Here is a 21,754-nt window from a genome sequence, read left to right as displayed (position 1 = left end):
CCGGCCCCCCGCCCCCCCCCGCGCTGGGGTGTGCGCGTGGGGGGGACGCGGGCACGCGCGCGCGGGGGGATGGGAGGGGCGGGGGGGCGGGGCTTAGCGGCCGGCCCCGCCCCCGGACGCGGTCAGCGCGGGCCGTGCCGGGGCGGCGACGCCGCCAAGTTGCGGAGGCCGCGGGGCGGCAGCGGCCATGGACGCGCTGCGCTCGGCGGGGCGCGCCCTGCTGCGGAGCCCCAGCGTCGCCAAGCCGGCCTGGGCCGGCGGCCGCCACAAGAGTGAGAGCCGCGCGAACCCGGCCGCTCCGCGCCCCGCTTCTTCCTTCCCGTGTTTCCCCCCCTCGCGTGCCCCGCTTCCGCCCCGCGCCCTGGCTGCGGGCGCTGCCCTCTCCTCTCTCCCCTCTCCTCTCTCCCCTCTCCTCTCTCCCCTCTCCTCTCTCCCCTCTCCTCTCTCCCCTCTCCTCTCTCCCCTCCCGGCGGGCGGCTCGGGGCTGCGGGGCGGGGGGCGCGGTGGCCCCGGTCCTCGTGTCCCAGATCGCGGGACCCCCGGCGGGGAGGGAGCGCGAGCTGCGGGGGCTCCGGCCGCGGCGTGGGCCCGGCCCGGGGCGGGCGCTCGGCTCCTGCCGGCCGTGTCCCTGCAGCGGCCGCCGGAGACGAGCCCCGGGCCGCCCCTTGGCGTGCGCGGCCGGCGGAGTTGGCGAGGGGCCGCGGGAGCGGTGGGAAGGGGCGGGCCGTGCCCGGAGCCCTGCTGTCCCCGGGCGCGCTCCAGCTTCTCCGTTTTGCTGACCTCCTGGCGGGATTGATCCCGGGTTCTTGCCCCTTTTTGTGAGAATGAAGGGCCCGGGAGCTGCGGGAGGTGAAACCGCAGCTCGATGGTGCTTTGGGGGGGGGTGAGAGTCCGGCAGCCCCGTGGTTGCAAACGCCTGGTGCTGTGCTGGGACTTGTTGAGCTGCTCCCCAGAGCGCTCCCGTGGGGCAGAGACACTCCTTGCTAACTGCAAAGTGTGGCAGCCCTTCATTTCGGGCTACAGACCTCCCTGAGCCTGCAGAGAAATGACCTTGTGGACCAGCCTGTCCCGGGCAGGCGCCTCCCGCCTGCGGGGCTGCATCGCCTGCGCCAGGCCAGCCTCGGGGGCTTGCTTCGGGAAGGGCAAAGCCTGGGCGCGTTGTGCTTGCGTTAACTGAAAGGTGGAGAAGGTGGTGGGAAATGGTGCTGAGCAGGGCACGTGGAGGAGAGTCTGCATGTCCCTGCCACGCTCGCTGCCTGTTTACGTGCTTCAAGCTGACAGCTTGTTGTCTGTTCGGCCGTGTGGTTTCCGTGCCTCTCACCTCATGTGGCACACTTGGAGGTTCTTCCCCAGGCTGTAACCGCTCGCTGCAAGCAGTGCCAGAGCAGGGGTGCTGGCAGCAAAGGGGCCAAATGGAGCAGAGGCTCTCCTGGGCTTTTACCTGGGAGCAAAGCTCTGCCCAGTAGCAGGAATCAAAGGAGGGAAAAAATCCCGGCTTGGAGATTGTTGATGCTCACTCCTTGGTGCCCTCGTCAGCTTCTTTCTTTCAAAAAGCCCTTCAGTGTCTGCACCAAAACCACCTGTGCTTCTGTCTCAGCTCAGCGTGAGGAGCAGGTGCCCGGGGCCTTCCTGCAGCCGGTGACGCTGAGGCATCGTCCCCGAGCACACACGGGGTCCCTGTCCTCAGTGAGTCCCTGCTGGGAGTGCAGCGTGCTGAGCTCCCACCTGGTGGTGGAGCTTGTGTCAGGGGAGAGGCCGTGCACCCGGAGCCCTGTCCAGAAGATGGATGTGATGGCTGCTGTTGCAAAACGCCAAGGAGCCTGGGTGGCCGTCCTGAATCTCTCGGGCATGGCTCGTGCATGGTATCTGAAGCTGAGGCATGGGTGGCTGATGCCAGGAGAGCAGTCCTGCCTGCTTGTGGAGCCAAGGCAGTAACAGAAGAAAGGGCAGGGAAAGTTTTGTCTTCATCTACTGAGAACTTTTGTCAGCAGCCAAGGCACAGAGCACGCCTGGGACAAAAAAAATGCCGGAAATGGCTGAAATCCTTGCTGGGGCGACGCTCTGTTCGAAGCAGAGAGGATGGAACAGTGCACCAGCTGAAATTTCCTGCAGAGGGGCCGTGGAAGGCAGGGGGTGTGCTGGGCTAGATTTGCCCAATCTGCCCCTCCGCCTCCATGCAGGGAGCAAGGAGAAGCTGTGTTGCAATGCCACGGAGCAGAAGTCAGGGAGGTGAGGTCAAGGGGTGGTGGTGCTCGCTTCTCTTATCTGCGCTGCCTTGGAAGGATTCAAGGGCAGTGTGTGGTGGGAACATGGGGTATGCACCATGACCAGCTGAAGGAGCGGGAGCAGGCGGCTGCCTGGCTGTTGTGTGCAAATCTCTCTCCTGACATGGTCACCCAGCTTTGGGTGCTGAGGGTGGGAGGGTTGCAGCAACACCCTTGGCTTTTGAAGAAAGCAGGCTCTTTGCTGGCATCATCTGTTTCCAGACAGGGTACAAGGTGAATACAGCATCCCACGTGTCCTCGGAGCTCTGGGTGGATTTTGTGTGTGTGCTCACCAGCAAGCACTGCTCTGAGACTCGTGCTGGCCAAGTGAAGAAAAGCTGTTTTCCTCTTCTCATATTGGCTCCCGGAGTGGAGCAGCTCCTCTTGCCAGGTGCCTGGCTCAGCCTGCAGCTAGGACCCTCTCCTGCTCAGCAGGACCTGCTCTGGCTGCACAGCTGCACGGCTCCCTCCCTGCAGCACACTCCTCACCCAAGCTGGGGCTTGGGCTCAGAAGCTCTTGCCTGGTGGTTTTCTTTTCCCCCTGCAGGCAGCCCCTTGGGACCTGCTGCTAGGTTTCAGGTGGGTTCTTCTTGACACCCATGTTGGGAGTGGTGCCGGGTTTGTGGCTTATCTGCTATCTTGCCTTGCCACAGGGCTGCATGCCTTGGGTTACTCAAGAGGCATGTCCCCCCTTGCTGCAGCCCTGCCCCTGCTCTCCAAAGTGGCTGTGGATTTGCAGAAAGTTGCTGAGTTTGGCCCTGTTGCTTGGAGGCAGCCAAAGCTTGGGCTGAATACAAGGCAACAAAGCCTTCAGGGGCATGTTTTGTCTGCAGCCGGCATAAACTGCTCTCCAGGAGCCACGTTGCTCCCAGGGCTGTAGGGCACCTCGGCTGCAGCATTACCTGCAGAGGTAAGAGCCTGGCCTCTTCCCCCTCACCTGCTGCAGCGACCCGAGCCTGTCTGTTCTGGCATGTAAGAGGCTGGCTCCCCCTGCATGCACGCACCGCAGAGGCACACAGGCTGCCTGTGCTTTGCATAAGACTCTCTGCCCTTCTGCCCTGACCCCTCTCGTGTGCACTGTAGGAACACACAAACCACGTCTTTCTGGAGGAAAGGCACTGCCAAGGCATGTTCTTGGCCATAGGGTGCTACCTGAGCACCACGACATGTCCCAGCCTCTGGTGCTGCACTGCCATGAGCTGGACTTGGTGATCCTTTTGGTCCCTTCCAAGTCAGGATATTCCATGATTACAGGAGGGCTTTGGTTTGTATGCTGCAGCCCACAGCCAGCGCATCATGTGCACCTTGGTATAGTTGCCTCCTGCTCAAAGCAAGATTCCTTAAATATGAAAGCTGCAGATCCTGGGTTGCAAGCTCTGTGTCGGGAACTGGAAGTCAGAGGTTAAATCCTGTGGTGCAATTTCAGTCTTACAAATCTACTGCTGTTTCCCATGCCTTTCCGGGAAAAGGAGGAATGGTCACACTTGGACATGCACGTCTGTATCTTCCAGCCTGCCTGACTTTCAGTGTGATTCCAAATTTATCTTCCTTTTTAGGACCCTCTTTCTTTAGGTGCTGGTTAGCATAGGGTAAGGATATTGTGGTGCACAGGGTGGGCACTGAGTCCTCCCCTCCATACCTGGCTGGGCCTGATGCTCAGGAGTCCTTTGGTTTTGGTGTGAGCATGGGTGCCCTCTGTTAAACTGAAGAGCTGATGGATCTTAAAGGGTCACTGACACGTGCTGGGGCTGGTGAAGGCTTGTCTTCCTGGGAAAAAAAAAAATGAGGGGGTTGCTCTTGCTGCCTTGGAAAGCTGTGGGGACTGAGGATGATGTCCACTGTGTGAACACCTGTCAGCTGCTGTTGTGTGCAACTGAAGCATGCTGTCACCTCCCCTGACAGCCAGCTTTCTGCTCCACCACCTTCCACCAGCACCTTGTGAAATCTATCGTGGCAGGGCTGTCTGGTTGCTCAGCACATGTAGCATGCACTCAACCCATGTCAACACGGGACCCCAGCTGGTGAAATGCTGTGCCCTACCGGCAAACTTCCCTTGTGCATTTGGGATTCCAAGAGCCTCTCTGTTGCCCCCCTAGAGCTTCCAGAGAACTGGACTGATACCCGAGAGACGCTGCTGGAGGGGGTGCTTTTCAGCCTCAAGTACCTGGGCATGACGCTGGTGGAGCAGCCGAAGGGTGAGGAGCTCTCTGCAGCTGCTGTCAAAAGGATTGTTGCAACTGTGAGTATCTGTGCTGGGATGCGAGCCCTGGAGCATTCGCAGAGCAGACCCGTGTCACCTTCTGGCACCAGTGATGATTTTAAAAGTTGAGGGTATGGAGGCAAAGCTCTCTTTCTGCAGGTGTGGTGGCCATCAGGGTTGCAGGTTCAGCCCTCACAGAGGTGAGGTCTGCGACTAGCTAGCTGTGTAACTTTTTGGAGAGAAGCTGTGCAGTGAGCTGAATGTAACCTCAAGCATGAAAGCTCAAAACTAGTAAATAAAAGGAAGTGGCACCTTAAGTCTTGTTACTTTTTAAGCCACAGTCTGACCTTGGCACAGGGGATGTCTTGCTGCTTGAGCAGGATTTGTCAGTGCAACTTGGAGCTGGCTGCTTGGGATCCCTCATCCGGCTCCCAGCACAGCTCCCTTAAGGGCTTGTGCTCTCATGGCTTCCTGAATTTGCACTGGTGCACCCCACTGCTCTGGAGCTGGTCCTAAAATGAAAACTCCCTGGGGTGCCATCATGCATTTACAGCTTTGCATATTTTGGCCAGACCAGCCAGGACTTTGTGCTGATGGTTATGGTGACAGTTCTAGTGCTAGACTCCTAGACTTGTACCTCTGTGCTGTATGGGGTGTGGGGTGCCCATCGTTGTCTCACTAATGCCAGGGTAAATCACTCCTTAAGGGAACGTAATGGTTTAACAAGTGCCTTACTACACCTGGTAGTAAATTCAGTCTCTAATACTAATTACTGCTATTAGGATGTCTATTAGGTAGTCTATTGCATATCTAGAGTGACTGATCTGCTGTGCTCATATAGCCTTAGATGTGTCTGTGCTGAAAGCCTGCAACTTTCCCCTCCCTCTTTTCCTTCCAAAGGCAAAAGCAAGTGGAAAGAAACTGCAGAAAGTTACTCTGAAGGTCTCACCCAGAGGGATCGTGTTAAATGACAGCGGAACTAACGAGCTGATCGAGAACATCTCCATATACAGGTGCGTTATGGGACACACTGCAGCATATGTGTGCCCTGAGCCCTCCTCACCTGCCTGTGCCCAGTGTGATGAGACAATCGTTCTGTGGTGGCATCTGAGTCCCCCCTCCTGGGTGGCCAGCTCTGATGTCCACCCAGGCCTGAACTGACATCTCTGACCATCGTGTCTTAAAGCAAAGCAGCGGTGGGAGAAGGAGTGTGATCCCTATACTTAAGGGAAGCATACATGTCATGCAATAAGTGTGTCCAGTGGTGCGGTAAGGGAAGATGTAATGAGCCTTGACATCTCGTGTGAGTGCACTGCTGATCTGCAGCCAAGCGCCCCGTGGCCATGTGAAGCTTTGCTGAAGAAATGCTGAAGCGGGTAAAGGCAGGAGGTGGATGTGGAGGGTGGTCAGAGCATTGCTGAACAGAGAGGGATGTGAGTGCTGGAGCTGGGGCTGTCCCCCGCCCTTACTGGCTGCTGCGCCCCACGCTCTTTGCTTCTGATGTGTTTACATCACTCTGACAAAGAGCAGGGCTTAGGCAGCTGTTGAGACCTAATACCAGTGTGGGAGGGGATGGTGAGGCTGGATTATCCCATATCCGCTCCTGGATTTTTTTAAGTGTATTTTCAAAGAGTATCCGGTTTGAGGCAGATGCAGGCCAGGAGGAGCACAGCTAAGCTCAGATCTGTCCCTTTCCATCTCTTCTGTTCCTTCCCCTTTCACCCTTCATACGCTCCACTTTCTGTCCTTCACCTGCCACGTTACATCCCTTTGCTATGCATGGGATGGGGAGCGCTAGGTTGGGGCACTCTCTCTAGCAGGACTACTAACTTACTTGCTTTTCTCCAGTTTAAAATAAGCAGTCGCCTGCAGCCACCTCCCTTGGAGATAAAAACCACTGCTTAAAGAGCAGAGCTGGGTGAAGCGGCCATGAGTGTGATCACACCGAAATTGGTATTGCTATGCTGGTGTAAAATCTTATGTGAGCAGAGCCACGCGCCTTGGGTGTTTAGATGCTACCTTAAATTCTGCCCAGACACTTTCATGGCCAGCAGTAAAGCTGTCCCTCCCCATCAGTGCTTGTATACAAGCATCCCCTTGGTTCAGCTTAAATAGGCTGTTATGTGGGGACTGATGCTGCTCCCCAGAGATGCTGGTGATAAGGGGTGAAAGCTGGGAAAGCAAGTGGGGATTATCTCCTCACTCTCCAAGTACGCTCCACCATTGCTGTTTCCAGGGAGTTCCTCTAACAACTCTACTGTCTTCTGTTTGGCTTTTTTGCCTACCAGGGAGATGCCACCTCTGAGCTCTTGCCCCAGGTCGGGTGCTCAGTCAGGCAGCAGGACAGGGTGGCTGTGACTAAAACATGGCTGTTGTCACTGGTGTGCTGCTGCGAGAGGCTTCGCAGTTATAAAACCTCCTCACTTCAGAGGCGGGTGTGAATTGCCCTTTCCCTGCAAATAAAACCCATCGTATTTCAATGTGAACACTGGAGGTTGTGGGAAGACAGCCGCATGTTTGCGTAGGTGACCTTTTGCAGCTTTGTCGTGGTTATTAAAAGACCAGAAATGCTGCTATGGGGACAAATGGGAGAAAGGACTAGACTTCCAAATGCCTTTTTAATCCAGAGCACAGCTCAGCTCTGTAAGACTAAACACAGGCTGTTGAGCAGAAGCATCCTCACATGCAGTGAGAACCTAATGCAGTGTAAACACATTTTGAATGCTGCTTTTTAAGTTTCAGCATCTCCCGGGATCTGGGACTTTCCAGTCCCTTCCCCACAAAGCCTCTGGGGCAGCAAGAGCATGAGCAGAATGGGCAATGCAGGGCAACAGGAAAACTTCCACCGAAGTGTCCCACTTTTTCCTTGAGCTTTCTTGTTCTGTACCACCTGTTTGATCTGCTGTATACCCATGGAAGAGTTGCTGCTTGTGCCTACTGCCTAGCACTAAATGTCCAGGGCAGCTCCAGCTAGTGCTGCCTTTAGATGAGATGCTTGGTCCTGCAGCTTCTGGCCCAGAAGGTCCCTGAGGGGAGAGCCTGTTGCTCTTCCAGAGCCTTGTATTCCAGCGTAACCCTTGCCTGGAGACTGGAAGAGATGCAGCTGTTCCAGGGATGCTCCCTCAAGGGAGGCTGAGCTTCCTTCTCTGCATCCTGTGTTCTCATGTCAGGGCTCTCAGAGCATCCTTGCATCTGCTGCTGCAGATCTCAGAGCCCAAACTTCAGCCTTTGACAGCTTTTCTTTGGTGCTCCTGCATCATTTTCCTTCCCTGGTTTGAGAAAGCACAGGGAAACCTCAAGATTAATTCATAAGTTGAGGAAACAAGTCTTTCTGTCTCCTCTCGTAACCTTATACTCCAAGGAAGATCTTCCAGACTCTGTCTGAGGCAGGGCATTAGATGTGTTCCCAGACTGCCACGCTGCAGTGCTTACTTGCCTTCTAGAACCTGTCCTTCTCCCACAAGGTGAAATGTTTTCTCTTCTCTCCTGCCTCTGTGTGATACACATGGTTCGTGCTGAGCTGTGCTGTGGCTGGCTACGGAGGGGCCAGCAGCTGCTCTGAGTTTCTCTTGCGCTCAAACCAGCAGCATTAAGTCCTCTGTGTTGGGCTTTGTACTGAAGCTGGGTAGTGCTCCTGCACTCTCTCTGCCTTCACTGCGTGGCCCTGATGCTTGAAGACACGGTGCAGGAGTTTGCTGGCAGGTTTGATGAGGGGTTGGTTGGTCTGTGCGTGCAGTGCCCCAGACAAGACGTTTCGTTCTGTCTTTCAGGATATCCTACTGCACGGCAGACAAGATCCACGATAAAGTATTTGCCTACATTGCCCAGAACCAGCTCAATGAGAACCTGGAGTGCCATGCCTTCCTCTGTACCAAACGGAAAATGGTTAGTCCAGAGGAAGAAATGGGGATGTGGTGTTAGGAGGAGGAAGCAGAGAGGGGCTGCACGAGTGCTGCAATAACAGTTTTTGCCCTGAGCTATAGCAAGGGGAGTCCTTTCCCATCTAAAGGCCGTGGGACAGTACCTGTGCAGGCGCTCCATGGTCCTGATGTGGTGCTATAACCTGTCTGCAGGCAGTTAATTGCTGCCCAGTGGCAGGCGATCACTCTCTAGAGGGACCCCACCGCTGCCATGGAGCATTCATGAGGAGGAGGTGTGACTATGGGCTGGATTCAGCCAGTTGTCTCACATGGACAGGAAAGGAAAAGCCTTTCTGCCCCCAAGGTCTGAGACTGGGGTGAGAACACCTGGCCCTGGACGAGCGCCTGAAATCCTCCTGCCTTGCTGCAGTCCTGGGAGCTGGGACTCCTTTTCCTGCTCAGCAGCTGCTTCCCAGGACTGCAGGAGCCTTGATACGTCATGGGCTTGAGAGGCTTGGAGAAGTGAGGATGTCTCCAGGGAGGATGATGATAGCAAGGTGCCAGGGGGAGGCCTTTAGCCAGTGATCCTGGGCTTACTATTCTGTTGTCTTTTTCTCCACTGAAGCTCCCTGTTCAATTTTTGCTGACATCTTTGCAGACAGAGCTGTGTCCTCTCAGAAGGAGGTGTCAGGACGTGCAGTGTATGAGACCCCACTGTGCCAGAAATTAGGGCTTGAAGCAGAGACCTGCATATGTAAACCAGTCTCTGGTTTTTGCTTTGAACCTTCTTGTGGAATTTTTCCTGCTGATTCAGGGCATCTCATGGAGGGAGGGCTCCCAAATGGTCAGGATGGGCAGGAATACAACATTTTACAAGCTGGAAGGGGAGAGAAGTGGATCACTGGGCAGTGGCTCCATATGATAACGTGGGAAAGTCCTTGGGGCTCTTAAGTAGAGCATCATGTGAGTCTGACAGCAAATGGCAGGAAGGGGTGTAGGAGAGAAGGACAGGTCAGATCCTTCTGCCCCCAGAAATCCTTCCTCTGGAGGGACCTGCTGTGTCTGTTGGGGATCTGAGCAGAGAGCTGGATGTCTTGGATCTGCTTCCCTCCTTTCCAAGCCAGGAAGCAATAGCCCAGGAGGCTGCAGGAGCTGTTCCCTTTGGTGCATCCCAGTATGGTGATTTCTGGGTCCTCATGAGCATCCCTATCTCCAGCAGGCTGGCACTGCTGCTCATGCCTGGAGCACAGTGACTGCAGGTCTGATAATATTCTTCACTTCTCCCAGTTCTTTTTTTTCTTTTTTTTTTTTTTTTTTTTTTTTTATCCCCTCTTGGGAGAGAGTAATGGAAGCTACAAGTTGTGTCTCCTGTGGTGTGCATTCCCATCCTTGCATGGTGAAGATAAGCCTTGCTCTGCAAATTAAAATTTAAATCTCTCCATTGGTAAATGAATTATCTCATTATACATCAGCACAGTACATCTCCCTCCAAATGAAGTTCTTCAAGGCCTTTTGTGGCAAAAACTAGAAATATTTCTCTTTGTCTATATAATGCATGAATGTCATGCTGGTAAGGTGGTGCCCTGCTCCCAGACCAGGCACTGCCTCTGTCCCAGGGCAGCATCCCTGAATGTATGCATAGCTACCAGTCAACAGGCATGTCATTCATCTATATTTTTAGTTCATGAGTAATTCTCAACAGTGGCTGTGTCTTTAAGCTGTCAAATCTGAATCAAGCTTAAAATTGTAAACAGCTGTGAAGGGGTTTTTGTACTTAATTACCATATTTAAGTTTTTAACCATAAAATGTTTCTACTTCCATCAAAGATGTAAATAGATCTGACATTCAAATGAGCTCTCGTGCCTTGCAAGGCTTAATTGCTTTGTTGCAGTCTTCTCTCTTCTTCCCATGCAGGATTGCATGGCTTTTGGGAGAAGTGTGTTCTCCTTCAGCACTTTCCCCTATGTCTCTGTCCTCCAAACTGCAAAGGGCTGTAGGTTATGTGCTCCAGGATCTGGGTTTGTTTAGCTTGTAACTTCATAAAACAAACTTTGGGGCTCCTACAGTGTGCCAGCCTTGGTGTATTACTTGTTATCTCCTTGCACTCTAAACTGCCAGTGAGCTCTGCCTTCTCCTAATGAAACTAGCATTTATGTTGCTATTTATACATCTTAAGCAACTTGTGTTATTTAAGGTGTGTTTTGTTGTTTTTTTTTTTTTTTTTTTTCTTAATACTACTCAAACTCTTGGCTGGGGGAGGAATGAAGGGACTGAAATGAAGGTGTCCTGCTGCAGCCCTGTCTGTGTGTATGTCCAGCTCGAGGCTGTTGCAAAACAAACCAAAAGTATTGGTTTAAACCCCTGGGACCCAGCCTAGCTTGGGGGGAAGAAGGGGAAGGCTCTGTGGGTCTCCCACATCGCACCTCCCAGATTACTCCTTGTCCAGGAGAGCTGGGAACTTGCCACATTTTGCCCTGTTGTCTGCTGTTCTCAGAGTATCCTCATGCACGTGGTCTCGCTGGGTGCTGGAGAGGGCAGCAAAACACAGCCCTGTACTTCTCTCCCTGGCTGTTGTGTGACAACAGGCTGCTTGGGCTCTGACCAGGTGCTGAGTCCCTTTGCAGGGTTGGTCATTCTGGGCATGATGCTCTGTGGCAGATACTGCACAGCACAGCCCCTGAGCAGGGAGCTACAGCCTTAGGGGAGCCATGGGGACAAGCCTGGGGCTGTGCAGCAGTTGCACTTGTTGAGATTGTGTTTAGGTGTGGGGTGTGTGAAGAGCTGTGCACCCTGTGGTTGGGAGTAGCTCTTCTATCTCCTTGGCAGCATAATGCTGCTGATGTCTCTTCCTCTGCCTCCTCCATCCTCCTGTTGCAGCTTAAGATGTCTGCAATATGCTCTGTGTTCTACATGGAGCAAGTCCCTGTTTCCATCAATATTTGGTTACCTCTCCATAGCCAGGCAGTGCAGGAGTACATGGAGCGGAGGACTGGTTGGATCCATGTTAACGTGAATCTGCAAGGCAGAGCCTCCAAATGATTTCAGTCTGTGAGGACCTGTCTATTAATGTGCTGCCTAACCACTGTCTTTCCAGGCCCAGGCAGTCACCCTCACTGTAGCTCAGGCGTTCAAAATAGCGTTTGAGTTCTGGCAAGCCTCCAAGGAAGGTGAGTTTTATTACTTTCTCCATTCGTTACATGTACTTCTACTCTTCCACACAGCTGCAGTCCCTCCAAATCTATTTACTTTTGCCAAATTGGCTGTAATGTCCTTATGCTCTTAGTGTGGATCCCCACATTCGAGTTTGATTTTGGATTTGAGTTGGACCCAAAAGTTCAAGGGATGACTCTGTGTTTTTCTGGCTTTCAAGTGCTTTTTCTTTTCCTCTTGCCCTCAAAATTTCCAGGCTGCTGTTAAGGTTGGTCCAACCTGTGGCATGATTTAAGTTATCTTCCAGGTTTCACTAGACAGCCTTGTCAATCAGGCAGAATTTTGGCTTCACTCCTTTCTTGCAAGTAGGTTTGGAGGACCAAGTATTTATCTGTGGTATCTCAGGAGCCCTGCCACTGTCAATATTTTGCTTTTACCTTTCAGAAGATTATAAAAACACACCCAGAGCTTGGGCTGCTTTGGGCAGAGGAGACCTGGTGACCTGTTGTAACTGTCCCTGCTGGCCCTCCTTGCAAAAGGCTTTATGGGGTAATGCTTTGCCAGCAGTGATAGGATGTCCTTCTTTTTCAGAGAAGGAGAAGCGGGAAAGGTCCGTCTTGGAAGGAGAAGGGTTGAGCAGCCCAAACTTGGATGCCCATGCTTGCCCTGACACACGTAAGTCACCAGCAGCAGAAATTTGTCTCAACCTTGGGGATGGGGGCATCAGGCTGCTGCCTAACATTTGTGGGTGTTTTCCTGGGAGGGCTTTGATGATCAGCGAGGAGCAGACACTTTTTTTTTTTTTTTTTTTTTTGAGATGTTGCCCTTGGTAGAGTGCCTGGAGTGTAGTTGAGGAGTTCAGGATCCTTCCATCTTCCCGTTAAATATCTCTTGCACCCCCTTGTACACAGCTGCTGTCTCCCCAAATCTGTTTACCTCCATCCAAGACAAATGGGCTGTAATGCCCTTAAGAGCTTAGCATGGATCTCCACATCGCAAGTTTGATTTTGAGTTTGTGTTGGACCCAAAAGACTTGCTGTCCCGTTGGCTGTGTGAAAATAAAACACTTAAATGGTAAAAGCCCTCGTAATTCATTGTCTGGCCATGGGTCCTCTGAAACACTGGATGTATAGCCAGGAAGATATGGGACAGAAGGCTAATCTCCCTTCCATGCTGGCCACAGAGATAAGAGGATTTGGCACAGAGGAAAATAGCATTAAACTGGGCTTACTTCCAGACTGGCATATCTCATTCTCTCATGTGAAGGCCCAGGACTGGATGAATCTGTCACAAGTGGTGGCAGAATAGAACAAATGAGATCCAAGGCTGCAACTGGTGTAGAAATAGACCCTGTTGTCTGCCTGGCCACAGGCTGATGATTTGCAGTTGGAGCATTTCTGCATCTGCACATATCACAGTGTGGTGGGGAGGATTTAAGGCTTCCCTGTGGTGTACTGGCAGCTCCCAAGCTATAAACTATTCCTTGTCCAGTGCAGGATTTTCCCTCATTCCTATAAAATAAAGATGCATCCTTGTGAGATGTTGAACTGATGTCATGGTCTGAGCTGAGGATATCACCCAGTCTGTTCCCGCTCTGTGGTTGCTGTTCCCATCCGATGGGCTATGAAGCCCTGGGGTGGGATGTTTCAGCTTTGCCCAGGACTGATCCTGAGTCCTTCTGAATGTAAGCATGTACCCAGGAGCCTCCTTCGATGGCTGATGGAGGGACAATCTGTCTGATCCTTCCCTGCCTCCCTGATGAGGGGATCTCAGGTGCCTGATGTGAGTATCTAGAATTAATTGGGTAGAAACCACAGCCTCAGCCATTGTGAATGTAGCTTCTCCATATTAAGAGCTGTGGCCATGGTGAAGGAATTCAATGCTGTCCCCTAACATTCCCCTGAAGGGAAAGAAATTGCTGCAAAACAGGTTGGTTTTGTGTCATCTGTGTTTTTTTTTTTGTTTTTTTTTTTTCCTCCCCTGCCTTGTTCCCTCTCTTCTTTGCTCACAGCAGCAGTCACAGCGAACTTGCTGGATTTAGAAGATCCTGCCAAACTGACCCTGAGTGGCAGTGCAAACTCTGCACATTTAGATAACAGCATGTTTGGGCCCAGCTCCTCTGTAAATAACAACATGATGTGGGTAAGTGCCCAGGGCACCGTAGCATCTGCCAAGCTGACAGGGATTGATGCTGCCTCCATTTTGTGTGCTCTGGGTCCCCTTTCAGAGCTTGCTCTTGGACAAAACTTGCATTTGGTGTGTGTGATTCTGTGTGTGTGAAACCCCCCTGGGAGCTCTCAGGCAGCTGAGCCATTCAGGGTTTCAGACATGCCCAAGCGAGCTGGGTTTTGGTGTCCTACCTAGAAATTGAGTACCTAATGTCCTTTTTAGGATCAGTAAATAAATTAAAGCAATTTCAAGCCGCTCTGAAAAATGCTGCTGTTAGATAATTTAGTATTATTTATTCTGTAACAGCATTTCTCTGTGGTTTGTCACTTAATTGAGAGACCACCTAACTGCTCTATTCAGGGGAAAAAAATCATTGTTCATGGCCTTTGTCTACTGTTCACTAAAACCAGGTTATGTTTACATTTGTTATTACTTTTAGTTTTCCCTTGTTCTCATTTGTGGCTTTGTCTTGCTTGTCTGAGCATGTATGGCTTCTCTAAAATACCCAGTTATCTGGCTTAACTGTTTCACAGACTGGCAATAGAAAAATAACCCAGATGATGTTTCTGGGTGTGCATCCATAGGGGAGCTTCTTGCACAACCAAGTGCTCCCTCACCAGTAGGGCTGGGGCTGATCTTTGAACCCCCAACCTCTGACCTTGTTCCCGCCATGTTTCCTCTCTGGAAACATGCTGCCTGTTATAATTTGGGAGAATTGAATGATAAAGGCCTTTGTTTGAAGCCTGTTTCTTGTGTCTGCCAGGTCTGAGGCACTTCAGGTTAAACCTGAAGATCAATTCCAAGTCATATAAAATTCTGGAGGTTTACCAGCAGTCTCTGAACGCTCCCTTCTTGCAGTTTTCATACTTTGCGTTATTACATCAGATGGAACCAGCTTTCATCTTAGAACAAGGTGGCAATTTTCAAGCAGGGAGTTTGTGGGCATTGGCTTCTTCAGAAGGACCCAGTTGACCGCAGAGGGGAATCTACTCCAGCTGATGGGCCAGGTCCAGCCTGTGGGCAGAATTAGCCAGGTTTGGATATGGTGGAAAAAGGCCATCCCTCTCCCCTGTCTCTGGGCTGTGAGGGGTGCACAGAATCCCCAGACTGAGCCCTGGGACCTACTCTGAGCAAGCCTGGACAACCCAGAGTTACATCTCTTACCCTGTGACTTGTATGGAGAGTGAGATAAAACCTGCTTAAGGAGGCCAATTGCTGGTAGAAGTGTTGCTTTAGGCACTCAGAAGTCTCTCTCTATATATATAATCTGCCATGCTCAAGTATGGAGTTAGATCTCTAAATACACTTCTGTGCATTCTCTTAGCAACTACTTCTCTCTCTTTTTATCTCTTTAAAAAAGGAAATGGATGATGGTCTCGACGAGGCATTTTCAAGGTAATTCTGATAACTCCCTTTACGAGCTCACACCACCGGGGACTAGCCCAAAGGGACCAGTGTTTTTCATAGTGCTTCTAATCCAATCAGCTGTTGTGATCTGACCTAGGCAACTGCCCCATTGGTATCTCAGCTCCTAATTGAAAGACAGGCTCTGAGACTGGCTGATAAGCCAGTATTTTGACAACCTTTTAAAGACGGAGAGAGGCTGCGTGTGATAGGAAATTTAATTCCTCAAGCAGCCAGCATGTCTGCTCTTGCTTTCTAGGGAGGTTTGAAGCTGCCTGTCTCCAGCTCCTGTGCTAGCTGTGGCAACACTGGTCCCAGCTTCTGGCATGGGGGTCTTTATCCTTCCTTTCCGTTCTGTGAGGCTTGGACTAATCCCAGTATTGCAGTCTCATCTTTCCCCAAACCAAGAGCAAACTGCTGAGGGCAGCGTCCTCTTTCCCTGCCGAGTCCAGTTCCACTTGCAGCTTTGTAGTAACTCTGATACACTAATTTTGAACTAATTTTGAATTAACATACTTGAGCACATTCAGAGTTTGCGGCCATAAGTTCATGTGGCTTAACTTACTTTCAACTTTCAAGTCCAAATTAAAACCTTTCCTGGAGGTTCACACTGAGCAATCCAGCAATGGTAAACAAATCCATTTTCTTTTGGGTCAGTTATCCTGTCTGTCCTTGTGTAGACAGGTCTGTGCAGGGTGACAGGGATGTTGTGGTGCAAAAAACTATGTGCTTGGCCCTAAGAAGATGGACCTTTGTGTCTCATTTGGGTCTTGGAAATGATTTAAAGGTTCCACTTCCATGGCAACTCTGTCCAAAGTCACGTTCAATAAAGGGACTGCTTGATGTTAATGTCATCTGTTTTTCTCACCTCTGTTCCTTGCTCTGCTTAAATAAGCAGATGTTATTGCAGTCTTTTGTTTTACATTGCTGGATGCCGAACTGTTGCATCGCCCCTGGCCCCTGTCATTTGAGTAACACGGTATTTGGACTGCACATCCACTGTGGTGGATGCTTTTGAAAGTCCTCCTGCCAGAACATCGTTGCTGGTCATTTTTCTACTTTATTAAAAAGTGCATGCGTGGTTAGTTTTACCTGAGGTTTATTCAATGCCGTGCATCTGTTATATGGAACACGAAATATTTGCATTGACCTGTGGAACTGGGAGAACAGATGCTGCAGTGTTATGTTTCCACAGGGGTATTTAATAGCACAACAAACTGGGGCTTGTTAAGTGTTGTGAAATGTCCAGGACCTGCGGAGATGAAAACTCTTTAAACTGATCCTGTGGGCTGCTAAACACCAACTGAGACTTTGTCTTAACACAAAGAGTTAAATGTTTAGGCCAGGGCCCTGGGAGGCAGGAGGGCTGCTTAGAGCTGCCACAATGACTAGCAGGCAGAGAGTGACAACAACATGAGAACCCAGGCCTTGCAGTGAGGCTGCTCCTTTGGCCGGTGGAGCCTTTATGCTGAGATAAGAACCCAGTTAATGACACACCTGCCAGCAATATCTAATAGGAGGAAAAAGACACTGTTCTGCCAGACCATGAACGTATGGGATGTCCAGACTGCAAATTCCCTGGATGCCTGTAGGGGAAATGTAAGGATAAACAAGCAGAAAAGCAGCTATAAATGAGAGAGTTGCAAACGTTACATGCCAACTCTCCCCTTACTGAATTACTACTTTCCGTTGGAGGACTTTAAATGCATAACTGAAGTTTGGATTTGGCATTAAAGATGCATCAAGCATCCAGGCTATAAACTGCATGCATTTCTGTTCTTATTTTTTTGTTTTTCTTCCCTCTTAGACTTGCTCAGTCGAGAACAAACCCTCACGTTCTCGACACGGGACTGACAGCTCAAGATATCCAGAGCGCAGAAATGCTTTCACCTGTAGATTGGGATAAAATAGATTCAAATACAGGCGAGAAAGATGATGTGTTCATGTTTTGAAGTCAAATTTATCTAATAGCTGACATTAGAATAACCAGTAAAAGTCTGTGGACTGAATTATGCTCTTCCAGGTGCTGTACACAAGAGACTATTCTGAGGGATCATCACCAAGTCAGATCATGTTATGGCACAACTTAGACCAAAGCTTTAGAAATCTAATGGTGAGAGGTTTTTTTGGTTTTGTTTTTTTTAACCTTTTATCTAAACCGTAAGATGCTCTTGAACGTATTTATTCATAGCTTTGCAGTTTACATACATTATTGGAAGGTGTGTAGGGCATCTACAGTATTTGGTGGCAATATACCATGGAAGAACCATCAGCAGTGCCTGTTCCTCTCTGCAAAAGACTATGCAACACCAAAGTCTCTGCGTATACGCATTTCTAGACAAAGATCTGCAGATGCAAATGCAGTTACAAGCACGACTGTTACTAAGCTACTGTTTCTTGAACAATACATCACCTACCTAGGCTAAGGGGAAGAGAGTTGCTGCAGCTGCTAGTGCTGATAAAATCAAAGAGGTAGCAAAGATGTTGCTTTTGTTGGGAATGTCTGTGATACTCTCACAGTTGTCAATCACCCATACATGTTCTGGCTTTTTCTTTGCCAGCTTCTTAAAGGAATTGATGCTTTTTACCCAAAGATTCTATGAAGTTCTGCACTTTAAAACTTGAACTGAAAGCAGTGGTCCAAAATGGCAAACTAAGCAGTGCCTGTGATATCTCTTCAGAAGCTATTTATCCTTCTTCCAAAACAAATGAACAACAACAACAAAAAAAATCACAGTATTTCAGGTCTCTTTCAAAACTGCTCACATACACTGTTTCTGATACAACTCGAAATACTGAAGCTCAGTTGCATTGTTGGTTTACAAGCAAAGCCACCAGGGAGTAACCAATCTGCTTTTCTAAAGTGTGTTGAAAGTTGCAGGTTTTCTGAATCCAGTAGCACAATAGATTTGTGTTCTTAGCTCTGCTAAGTGGATTTGGCCATGCGTGCCTTTTTACTGTCTCAAAACTATTTGGTAGTTGTCCACTCAATAGACTCAGATGGAATTGGATTAGACAAGACCAGTACTTGGATGTTCAGTTAGCAAAGGGTGCCCCTTTCAGTGGTATTCCAGTCCTCTTCCCCCTATAGTCACATCTGCTGTGAGGCTTAGGAAGCTCTTTTCATCTATTCGTGGAACTGAAAATAAGTAATGGAGGTATAAAGCTTATGCTAATTAAAAGATTAAGTTTAATAATCCTAAATAGTTGCACTGACAGTTTGTAATGTTCGTGGCCTTCTGTGAAGTATACTAAGTATACTAAGCTGTTTTGTAGATTTGTAACTTGGACCTTGGTTTTGAAACACTAATTCATTTGTCAGAAAGGTCGTTATAATTCTTTGTTTGCTAGTAAACAAACAAACAAAACCTCTTTGTCAGCTTTAACAGTTTATTAGGAAACAGCTGAATGACTCTGACTTAGATTTGATTTTTTTTTCTCTGTTATTGTGATAAGGTATTGAGGACTTGGGAAGCCAACTCACCATGTCTCTTAGTAAAATGTGTTCCCTGCTTATTCTGCAAAATTGTGTTTAGAGCAATTTTACATCTTGAACCTACTATGCCCATGACTTACTTGATGTCATGTGTAGCATCTCTCTCTTGCGATTGAAGGAATTACTCAAAGTTCATCCATGCTACAGAGGCACACAGTAGAGACATGAACCTAATGGACTGTGAGGCTTTCTCTGTACGTTGTACTTCTCCTTTTCTAGAGATTTGAGAGTCATATACTGAAATACACAATACTATATATGTATGTATATAGTTTTTAAGAAAACCTAATGCTGTAAACAATATCTGTATGGAGAAAAATAAATATTCTGCCATTTTTTGGAGCATCTGTGCTGGCCTTACTTTTACTGTGGCATTTTTAATATGTGGAAGTCTTTTGAGTTTTCTTTTTCCCTTTATGCATAGCAGTAAGCAACCAGAAACAGTGGGAAAAGAGAAAGTTTCTGTCCATCAGAAGACTGTTTCTGGGGCCATCTATATGGAGAAATGATGGCTGCATTTGGGCACCATGTGGCAGCGCTGCTTCCAGGGCGTGCTTAGCGGATCCAGATGTGGCCACACGGGCTGTAGCAGAAGGGCGTGCAGCATCTGCCTCCTGTGCCGTGGGCAATGTACTAATGGGGTCAGGAGGTGACTGTTTGCAGTCTGCTTAGTATATCTGCCCCTGCTTAGCTGAATCAGCCTCTAGGTAAGGATGATAACAGAAGATGAAAGTCAATGATTAGTCTCATTGACAGGTATGTGTGGTGCTGGTAACATCAACAAATCAAAAGCATCTTAGCTGATAGTATTTGAGTCACTGTGCACCGTACTTCTCCCTTGGGGGGAGTTTAATAGTTGGCATTTAAATAAAACTCTGCAGAGAATACCCTGTACTTCCCTGCATATCCAGCCTCTCCTTGCAATTCCGGCTTTTTCTGGCTACTAGCTCAAGAGCAGTTGGGCTCCTACAGCTGCTGGTTAATCACACTGCTAACACTCACCTGGGAAGCAAATGGAGAAATTAATTTGGGAATGCTGACAAATAGATTTAACCTGAGTACAGGCATGCTCCTTGGGCATAACAGAGCTGGGCTCTGGGTGGAGGCAGATGCCTCTCTTCCAGTAGCATAAGGCTATTGTGAAATACGCGTCTTGGTGGAGCAGAGACTCCCGGCGCACCCAGCGCTGTTTGCTTACCGCTATTACTTTAATGAATTGTAAACTTTGATTGTAACCCAATTTGGGACTCAGTCATTTATAACACTATCAAAAAAAAAAAAGTTCATTTTTCTGTTTAAATCGCCTATTCCAGTGCAAGGAGATGTCTCAGATGATGTGTACTGGATGCCAACAGTCTGCTTTTGTGCATAACCGATGGCGGTGCTGAGGTACAAATGGATCTTTTAATTTTGATGTGACTTTTTTTTTTTTAAGCGACAGTTCAGAAGCTTTCAGCGTCCCTTTCCTTCACCTCCGCTGGCAGCTCGTGGGAGGGGGAGGCAGGCGTTTACCGAGTGGCAGCAGCTGGGAGGGGGGCCCCGCGTACTCGCCCGCGACGTGGGGCTGGTTTAAAGCAACCAACCGGCCTGTAGCCGCGGCCCGGGCGTTCCAGCCAGGGTCTCAACCTCGGGCACAAGCCCTTCGGAAGGTTTCAAGTATCCAAACGCTTCTTCCCTAGGCGAAGGCTGCGGCTGACAGGCTGACGGCCCTCGGGTGCGCGCAGTTCGACGTCCTGCGGGGCGCCGCCACCCAGCCCTGCCGTAAGCCCCCCGTCAGGGCCCCGCCGCCCCTCGGGCCGCTGCTCGCCGTGCTCCCGCGCGTGCCGTGGCGGGGTTGTGAGGGCGCGGGGCCGTTTGGGCCCCCCCTGCCCGGCCCCCGAGCGCCGCGGGGGCCGCGCGGACGGAGCCGCCCCTCAGAGCCCCTCGCAGCCGGGGAGCGGGCAGCGGATCCCTCCCGCCCCCCCCCGCCGCCCTCTGCCAATCGCAGCGCGGGGGACGCTCCTCGCAGCCAACCGAGGGCCGGCTGCAGGAAAGAGGCGGGGCGAGGCTCCCGGCTCAAGCCAGGCAACCGCGGTAAATAAGGGGGCGGGGTCTCCTCGGCCTCCTGGCATCTGGGAGAGCCAACAGGCGAGGCCGCGCTCCACCAGGTAGCCAATAACGAGCGAGGGCGGAGCGAGGCACCGGGGCGGTGGGAGTGCCAGAGTCACGACCGGCAGAGCCCGCACTGCTGATTGGCTGACGGCGGCCCTGCCTCCTCCTCCTCCCGATGACGTTGCTGGGGCGGGGCGGGGCCGGCGGCCCTGTCGCAGCGAGCGGCGGCGGAGGCGGCTCGCGAGGCGGGCGGGAGGGGGTGAAGAAGAATCCCCCGAGGAGCCCGGGGCCGGCAGGGGCAGGGGCAGCCCTCCTCGGCGATGGGTGGGCGGGCGAGCGGAGCTCCTCCGCCGAGAGCTGGGCACGCGCTGTCCTCGTAATTTAAGGAGCGCGCCCGAGTGCCGGCAGCAGCGAGGGGTTCTCGCTTCCGAGATGCGCGGGCAGGGCTGAGAAGGTTTTGTTCGCTGTAGGACTCGGAGCCGCTCGGATCTATCGGAGGGGTGAGTAAACAGGACTGGGAATAGCAAAGCGGCTGCGATCCCATTTCGACGTCGTGCTTGCGGGCAGCGCGGTCTCTGCCCATAGGAGCAGGGTTTTTTTTGGCTTCTACGTAGGTCTTTAAAACGCGTTCTGCTTTTTGGAAGTGCTAATGCTTTCCTGGTCTGGAAGTTGGGGTCCGTTTCTTCTAGCATACCCAAGGAAGGAATGAGAGGAAGGGAGTAACGGCGAGGCAGAGATTTGGGAGAGGGTAGGAATTCACTGGGATCCATTTTGCAAAAACGAAGTCCGTAGGTTTTTCCTCAAGAAATTTAGGCCGAGTCGAGCTTTTCGCATGGATTATTTGCGGACCCCATTATCTCCATCCCTGTGCGTGAAGGCAGCTTCTGAAAGCCTGGTGAGGAGAGAGAGAAATATCCCTGGCCCTCTCTGTCTCGTCCTTGGCCCCGAGCACCCTGCCCGCCCTTCTCGGGCTCCTCACTCCTCGTCCCCTCGCTCCTCGTCGGAGCGCCGAGTCCTGTGCTCGGTCCGAGGGTTGCCCGGCTTCTGGTGAGAAGAGGCTGACAGCCAGGAGCTGTGAGGGACGGCGCAGAGCTGCTCGCAGACCAGAGAGCTGCTGGC

At 51.0% G+C, this 21,754-nt stretch overlaps 2 protein-coding genes across 5 annotated transcripts in view; both read left to right on the top strand.

The window, feature by feature from the left end:
* The first annotated feature begins 110 nt into the window (after positions 1 to 110).
* On the top strand, positions 111 to 18,886 carry LDLRAP1 (low density lipoprotein receptor adaptor protein 1). Of its 2 annotated transcripts, none has more exons than XM_084300860.1 (9): positions 111 to 272; positions 4,361 to 4,503; positions 5,365 to 5,477; positions 8,235 to 8,349; positions 11,420 to 11,492; positions 12,067 to 12,150; positions 13,490 to 13,617; positions 15,005 to 15,039; positions 16,856 to 18,886. In XM_084300860.1, the coding sequence occupies exons 1-9, from the start codon at positions 188 to 190 to the stop codon at positions 16,998 to 17,000; spliced, it is 921 nt and encodes a 306-aa protein (XP_084156986.1). In that variant the 5' UTR covers positions 111 to 187; the 3' UTR covers positions 17,001 to 18,886. The 2 variants fall into 2 exon arrangements, with proteins under 2 accessions (XP_084156986.1, XP_084156985.1); XM_084300859.1 differs by having other exon boundaries at positions 13,487 to 13,617.
* Positions 18,887 to 20,887: 2,001 nt separating this feature from the next.
* Positions 20,888 to 21,754, top strand: part of MAN1C1 (mannosidase alpha class 1C member 1) — a 36,765-nt gene continuing 35,898 nt past the window's right edge. For all 3 annotated transcript variants that reach the window (XM_084300724.1, XM_084300722.1, XM_084300723.1), the window contains exon 1: positions 20,888 to 21,135. The gene's annotated coding sequence lies outside the window, so the exon portion shown is untranslated. The remainder of the gene's footprint in view (positions 21,136 to 21,754) is intronic.

Source organism: Netta rufina (genome assembly GCF_964035555.1).
Source record: "Netta rufina genome assembly, chromosome: 23".
In the NCBI taxonomy this organism is placed as follows: Eukaryota; Metazoa; Chordata; class Aves; order Anseriformes; family Anatidae; genus Netta; species Netta rufina.
This window is presented reverse-complemented; position numbering and strand designations above follow the sequence as displayed.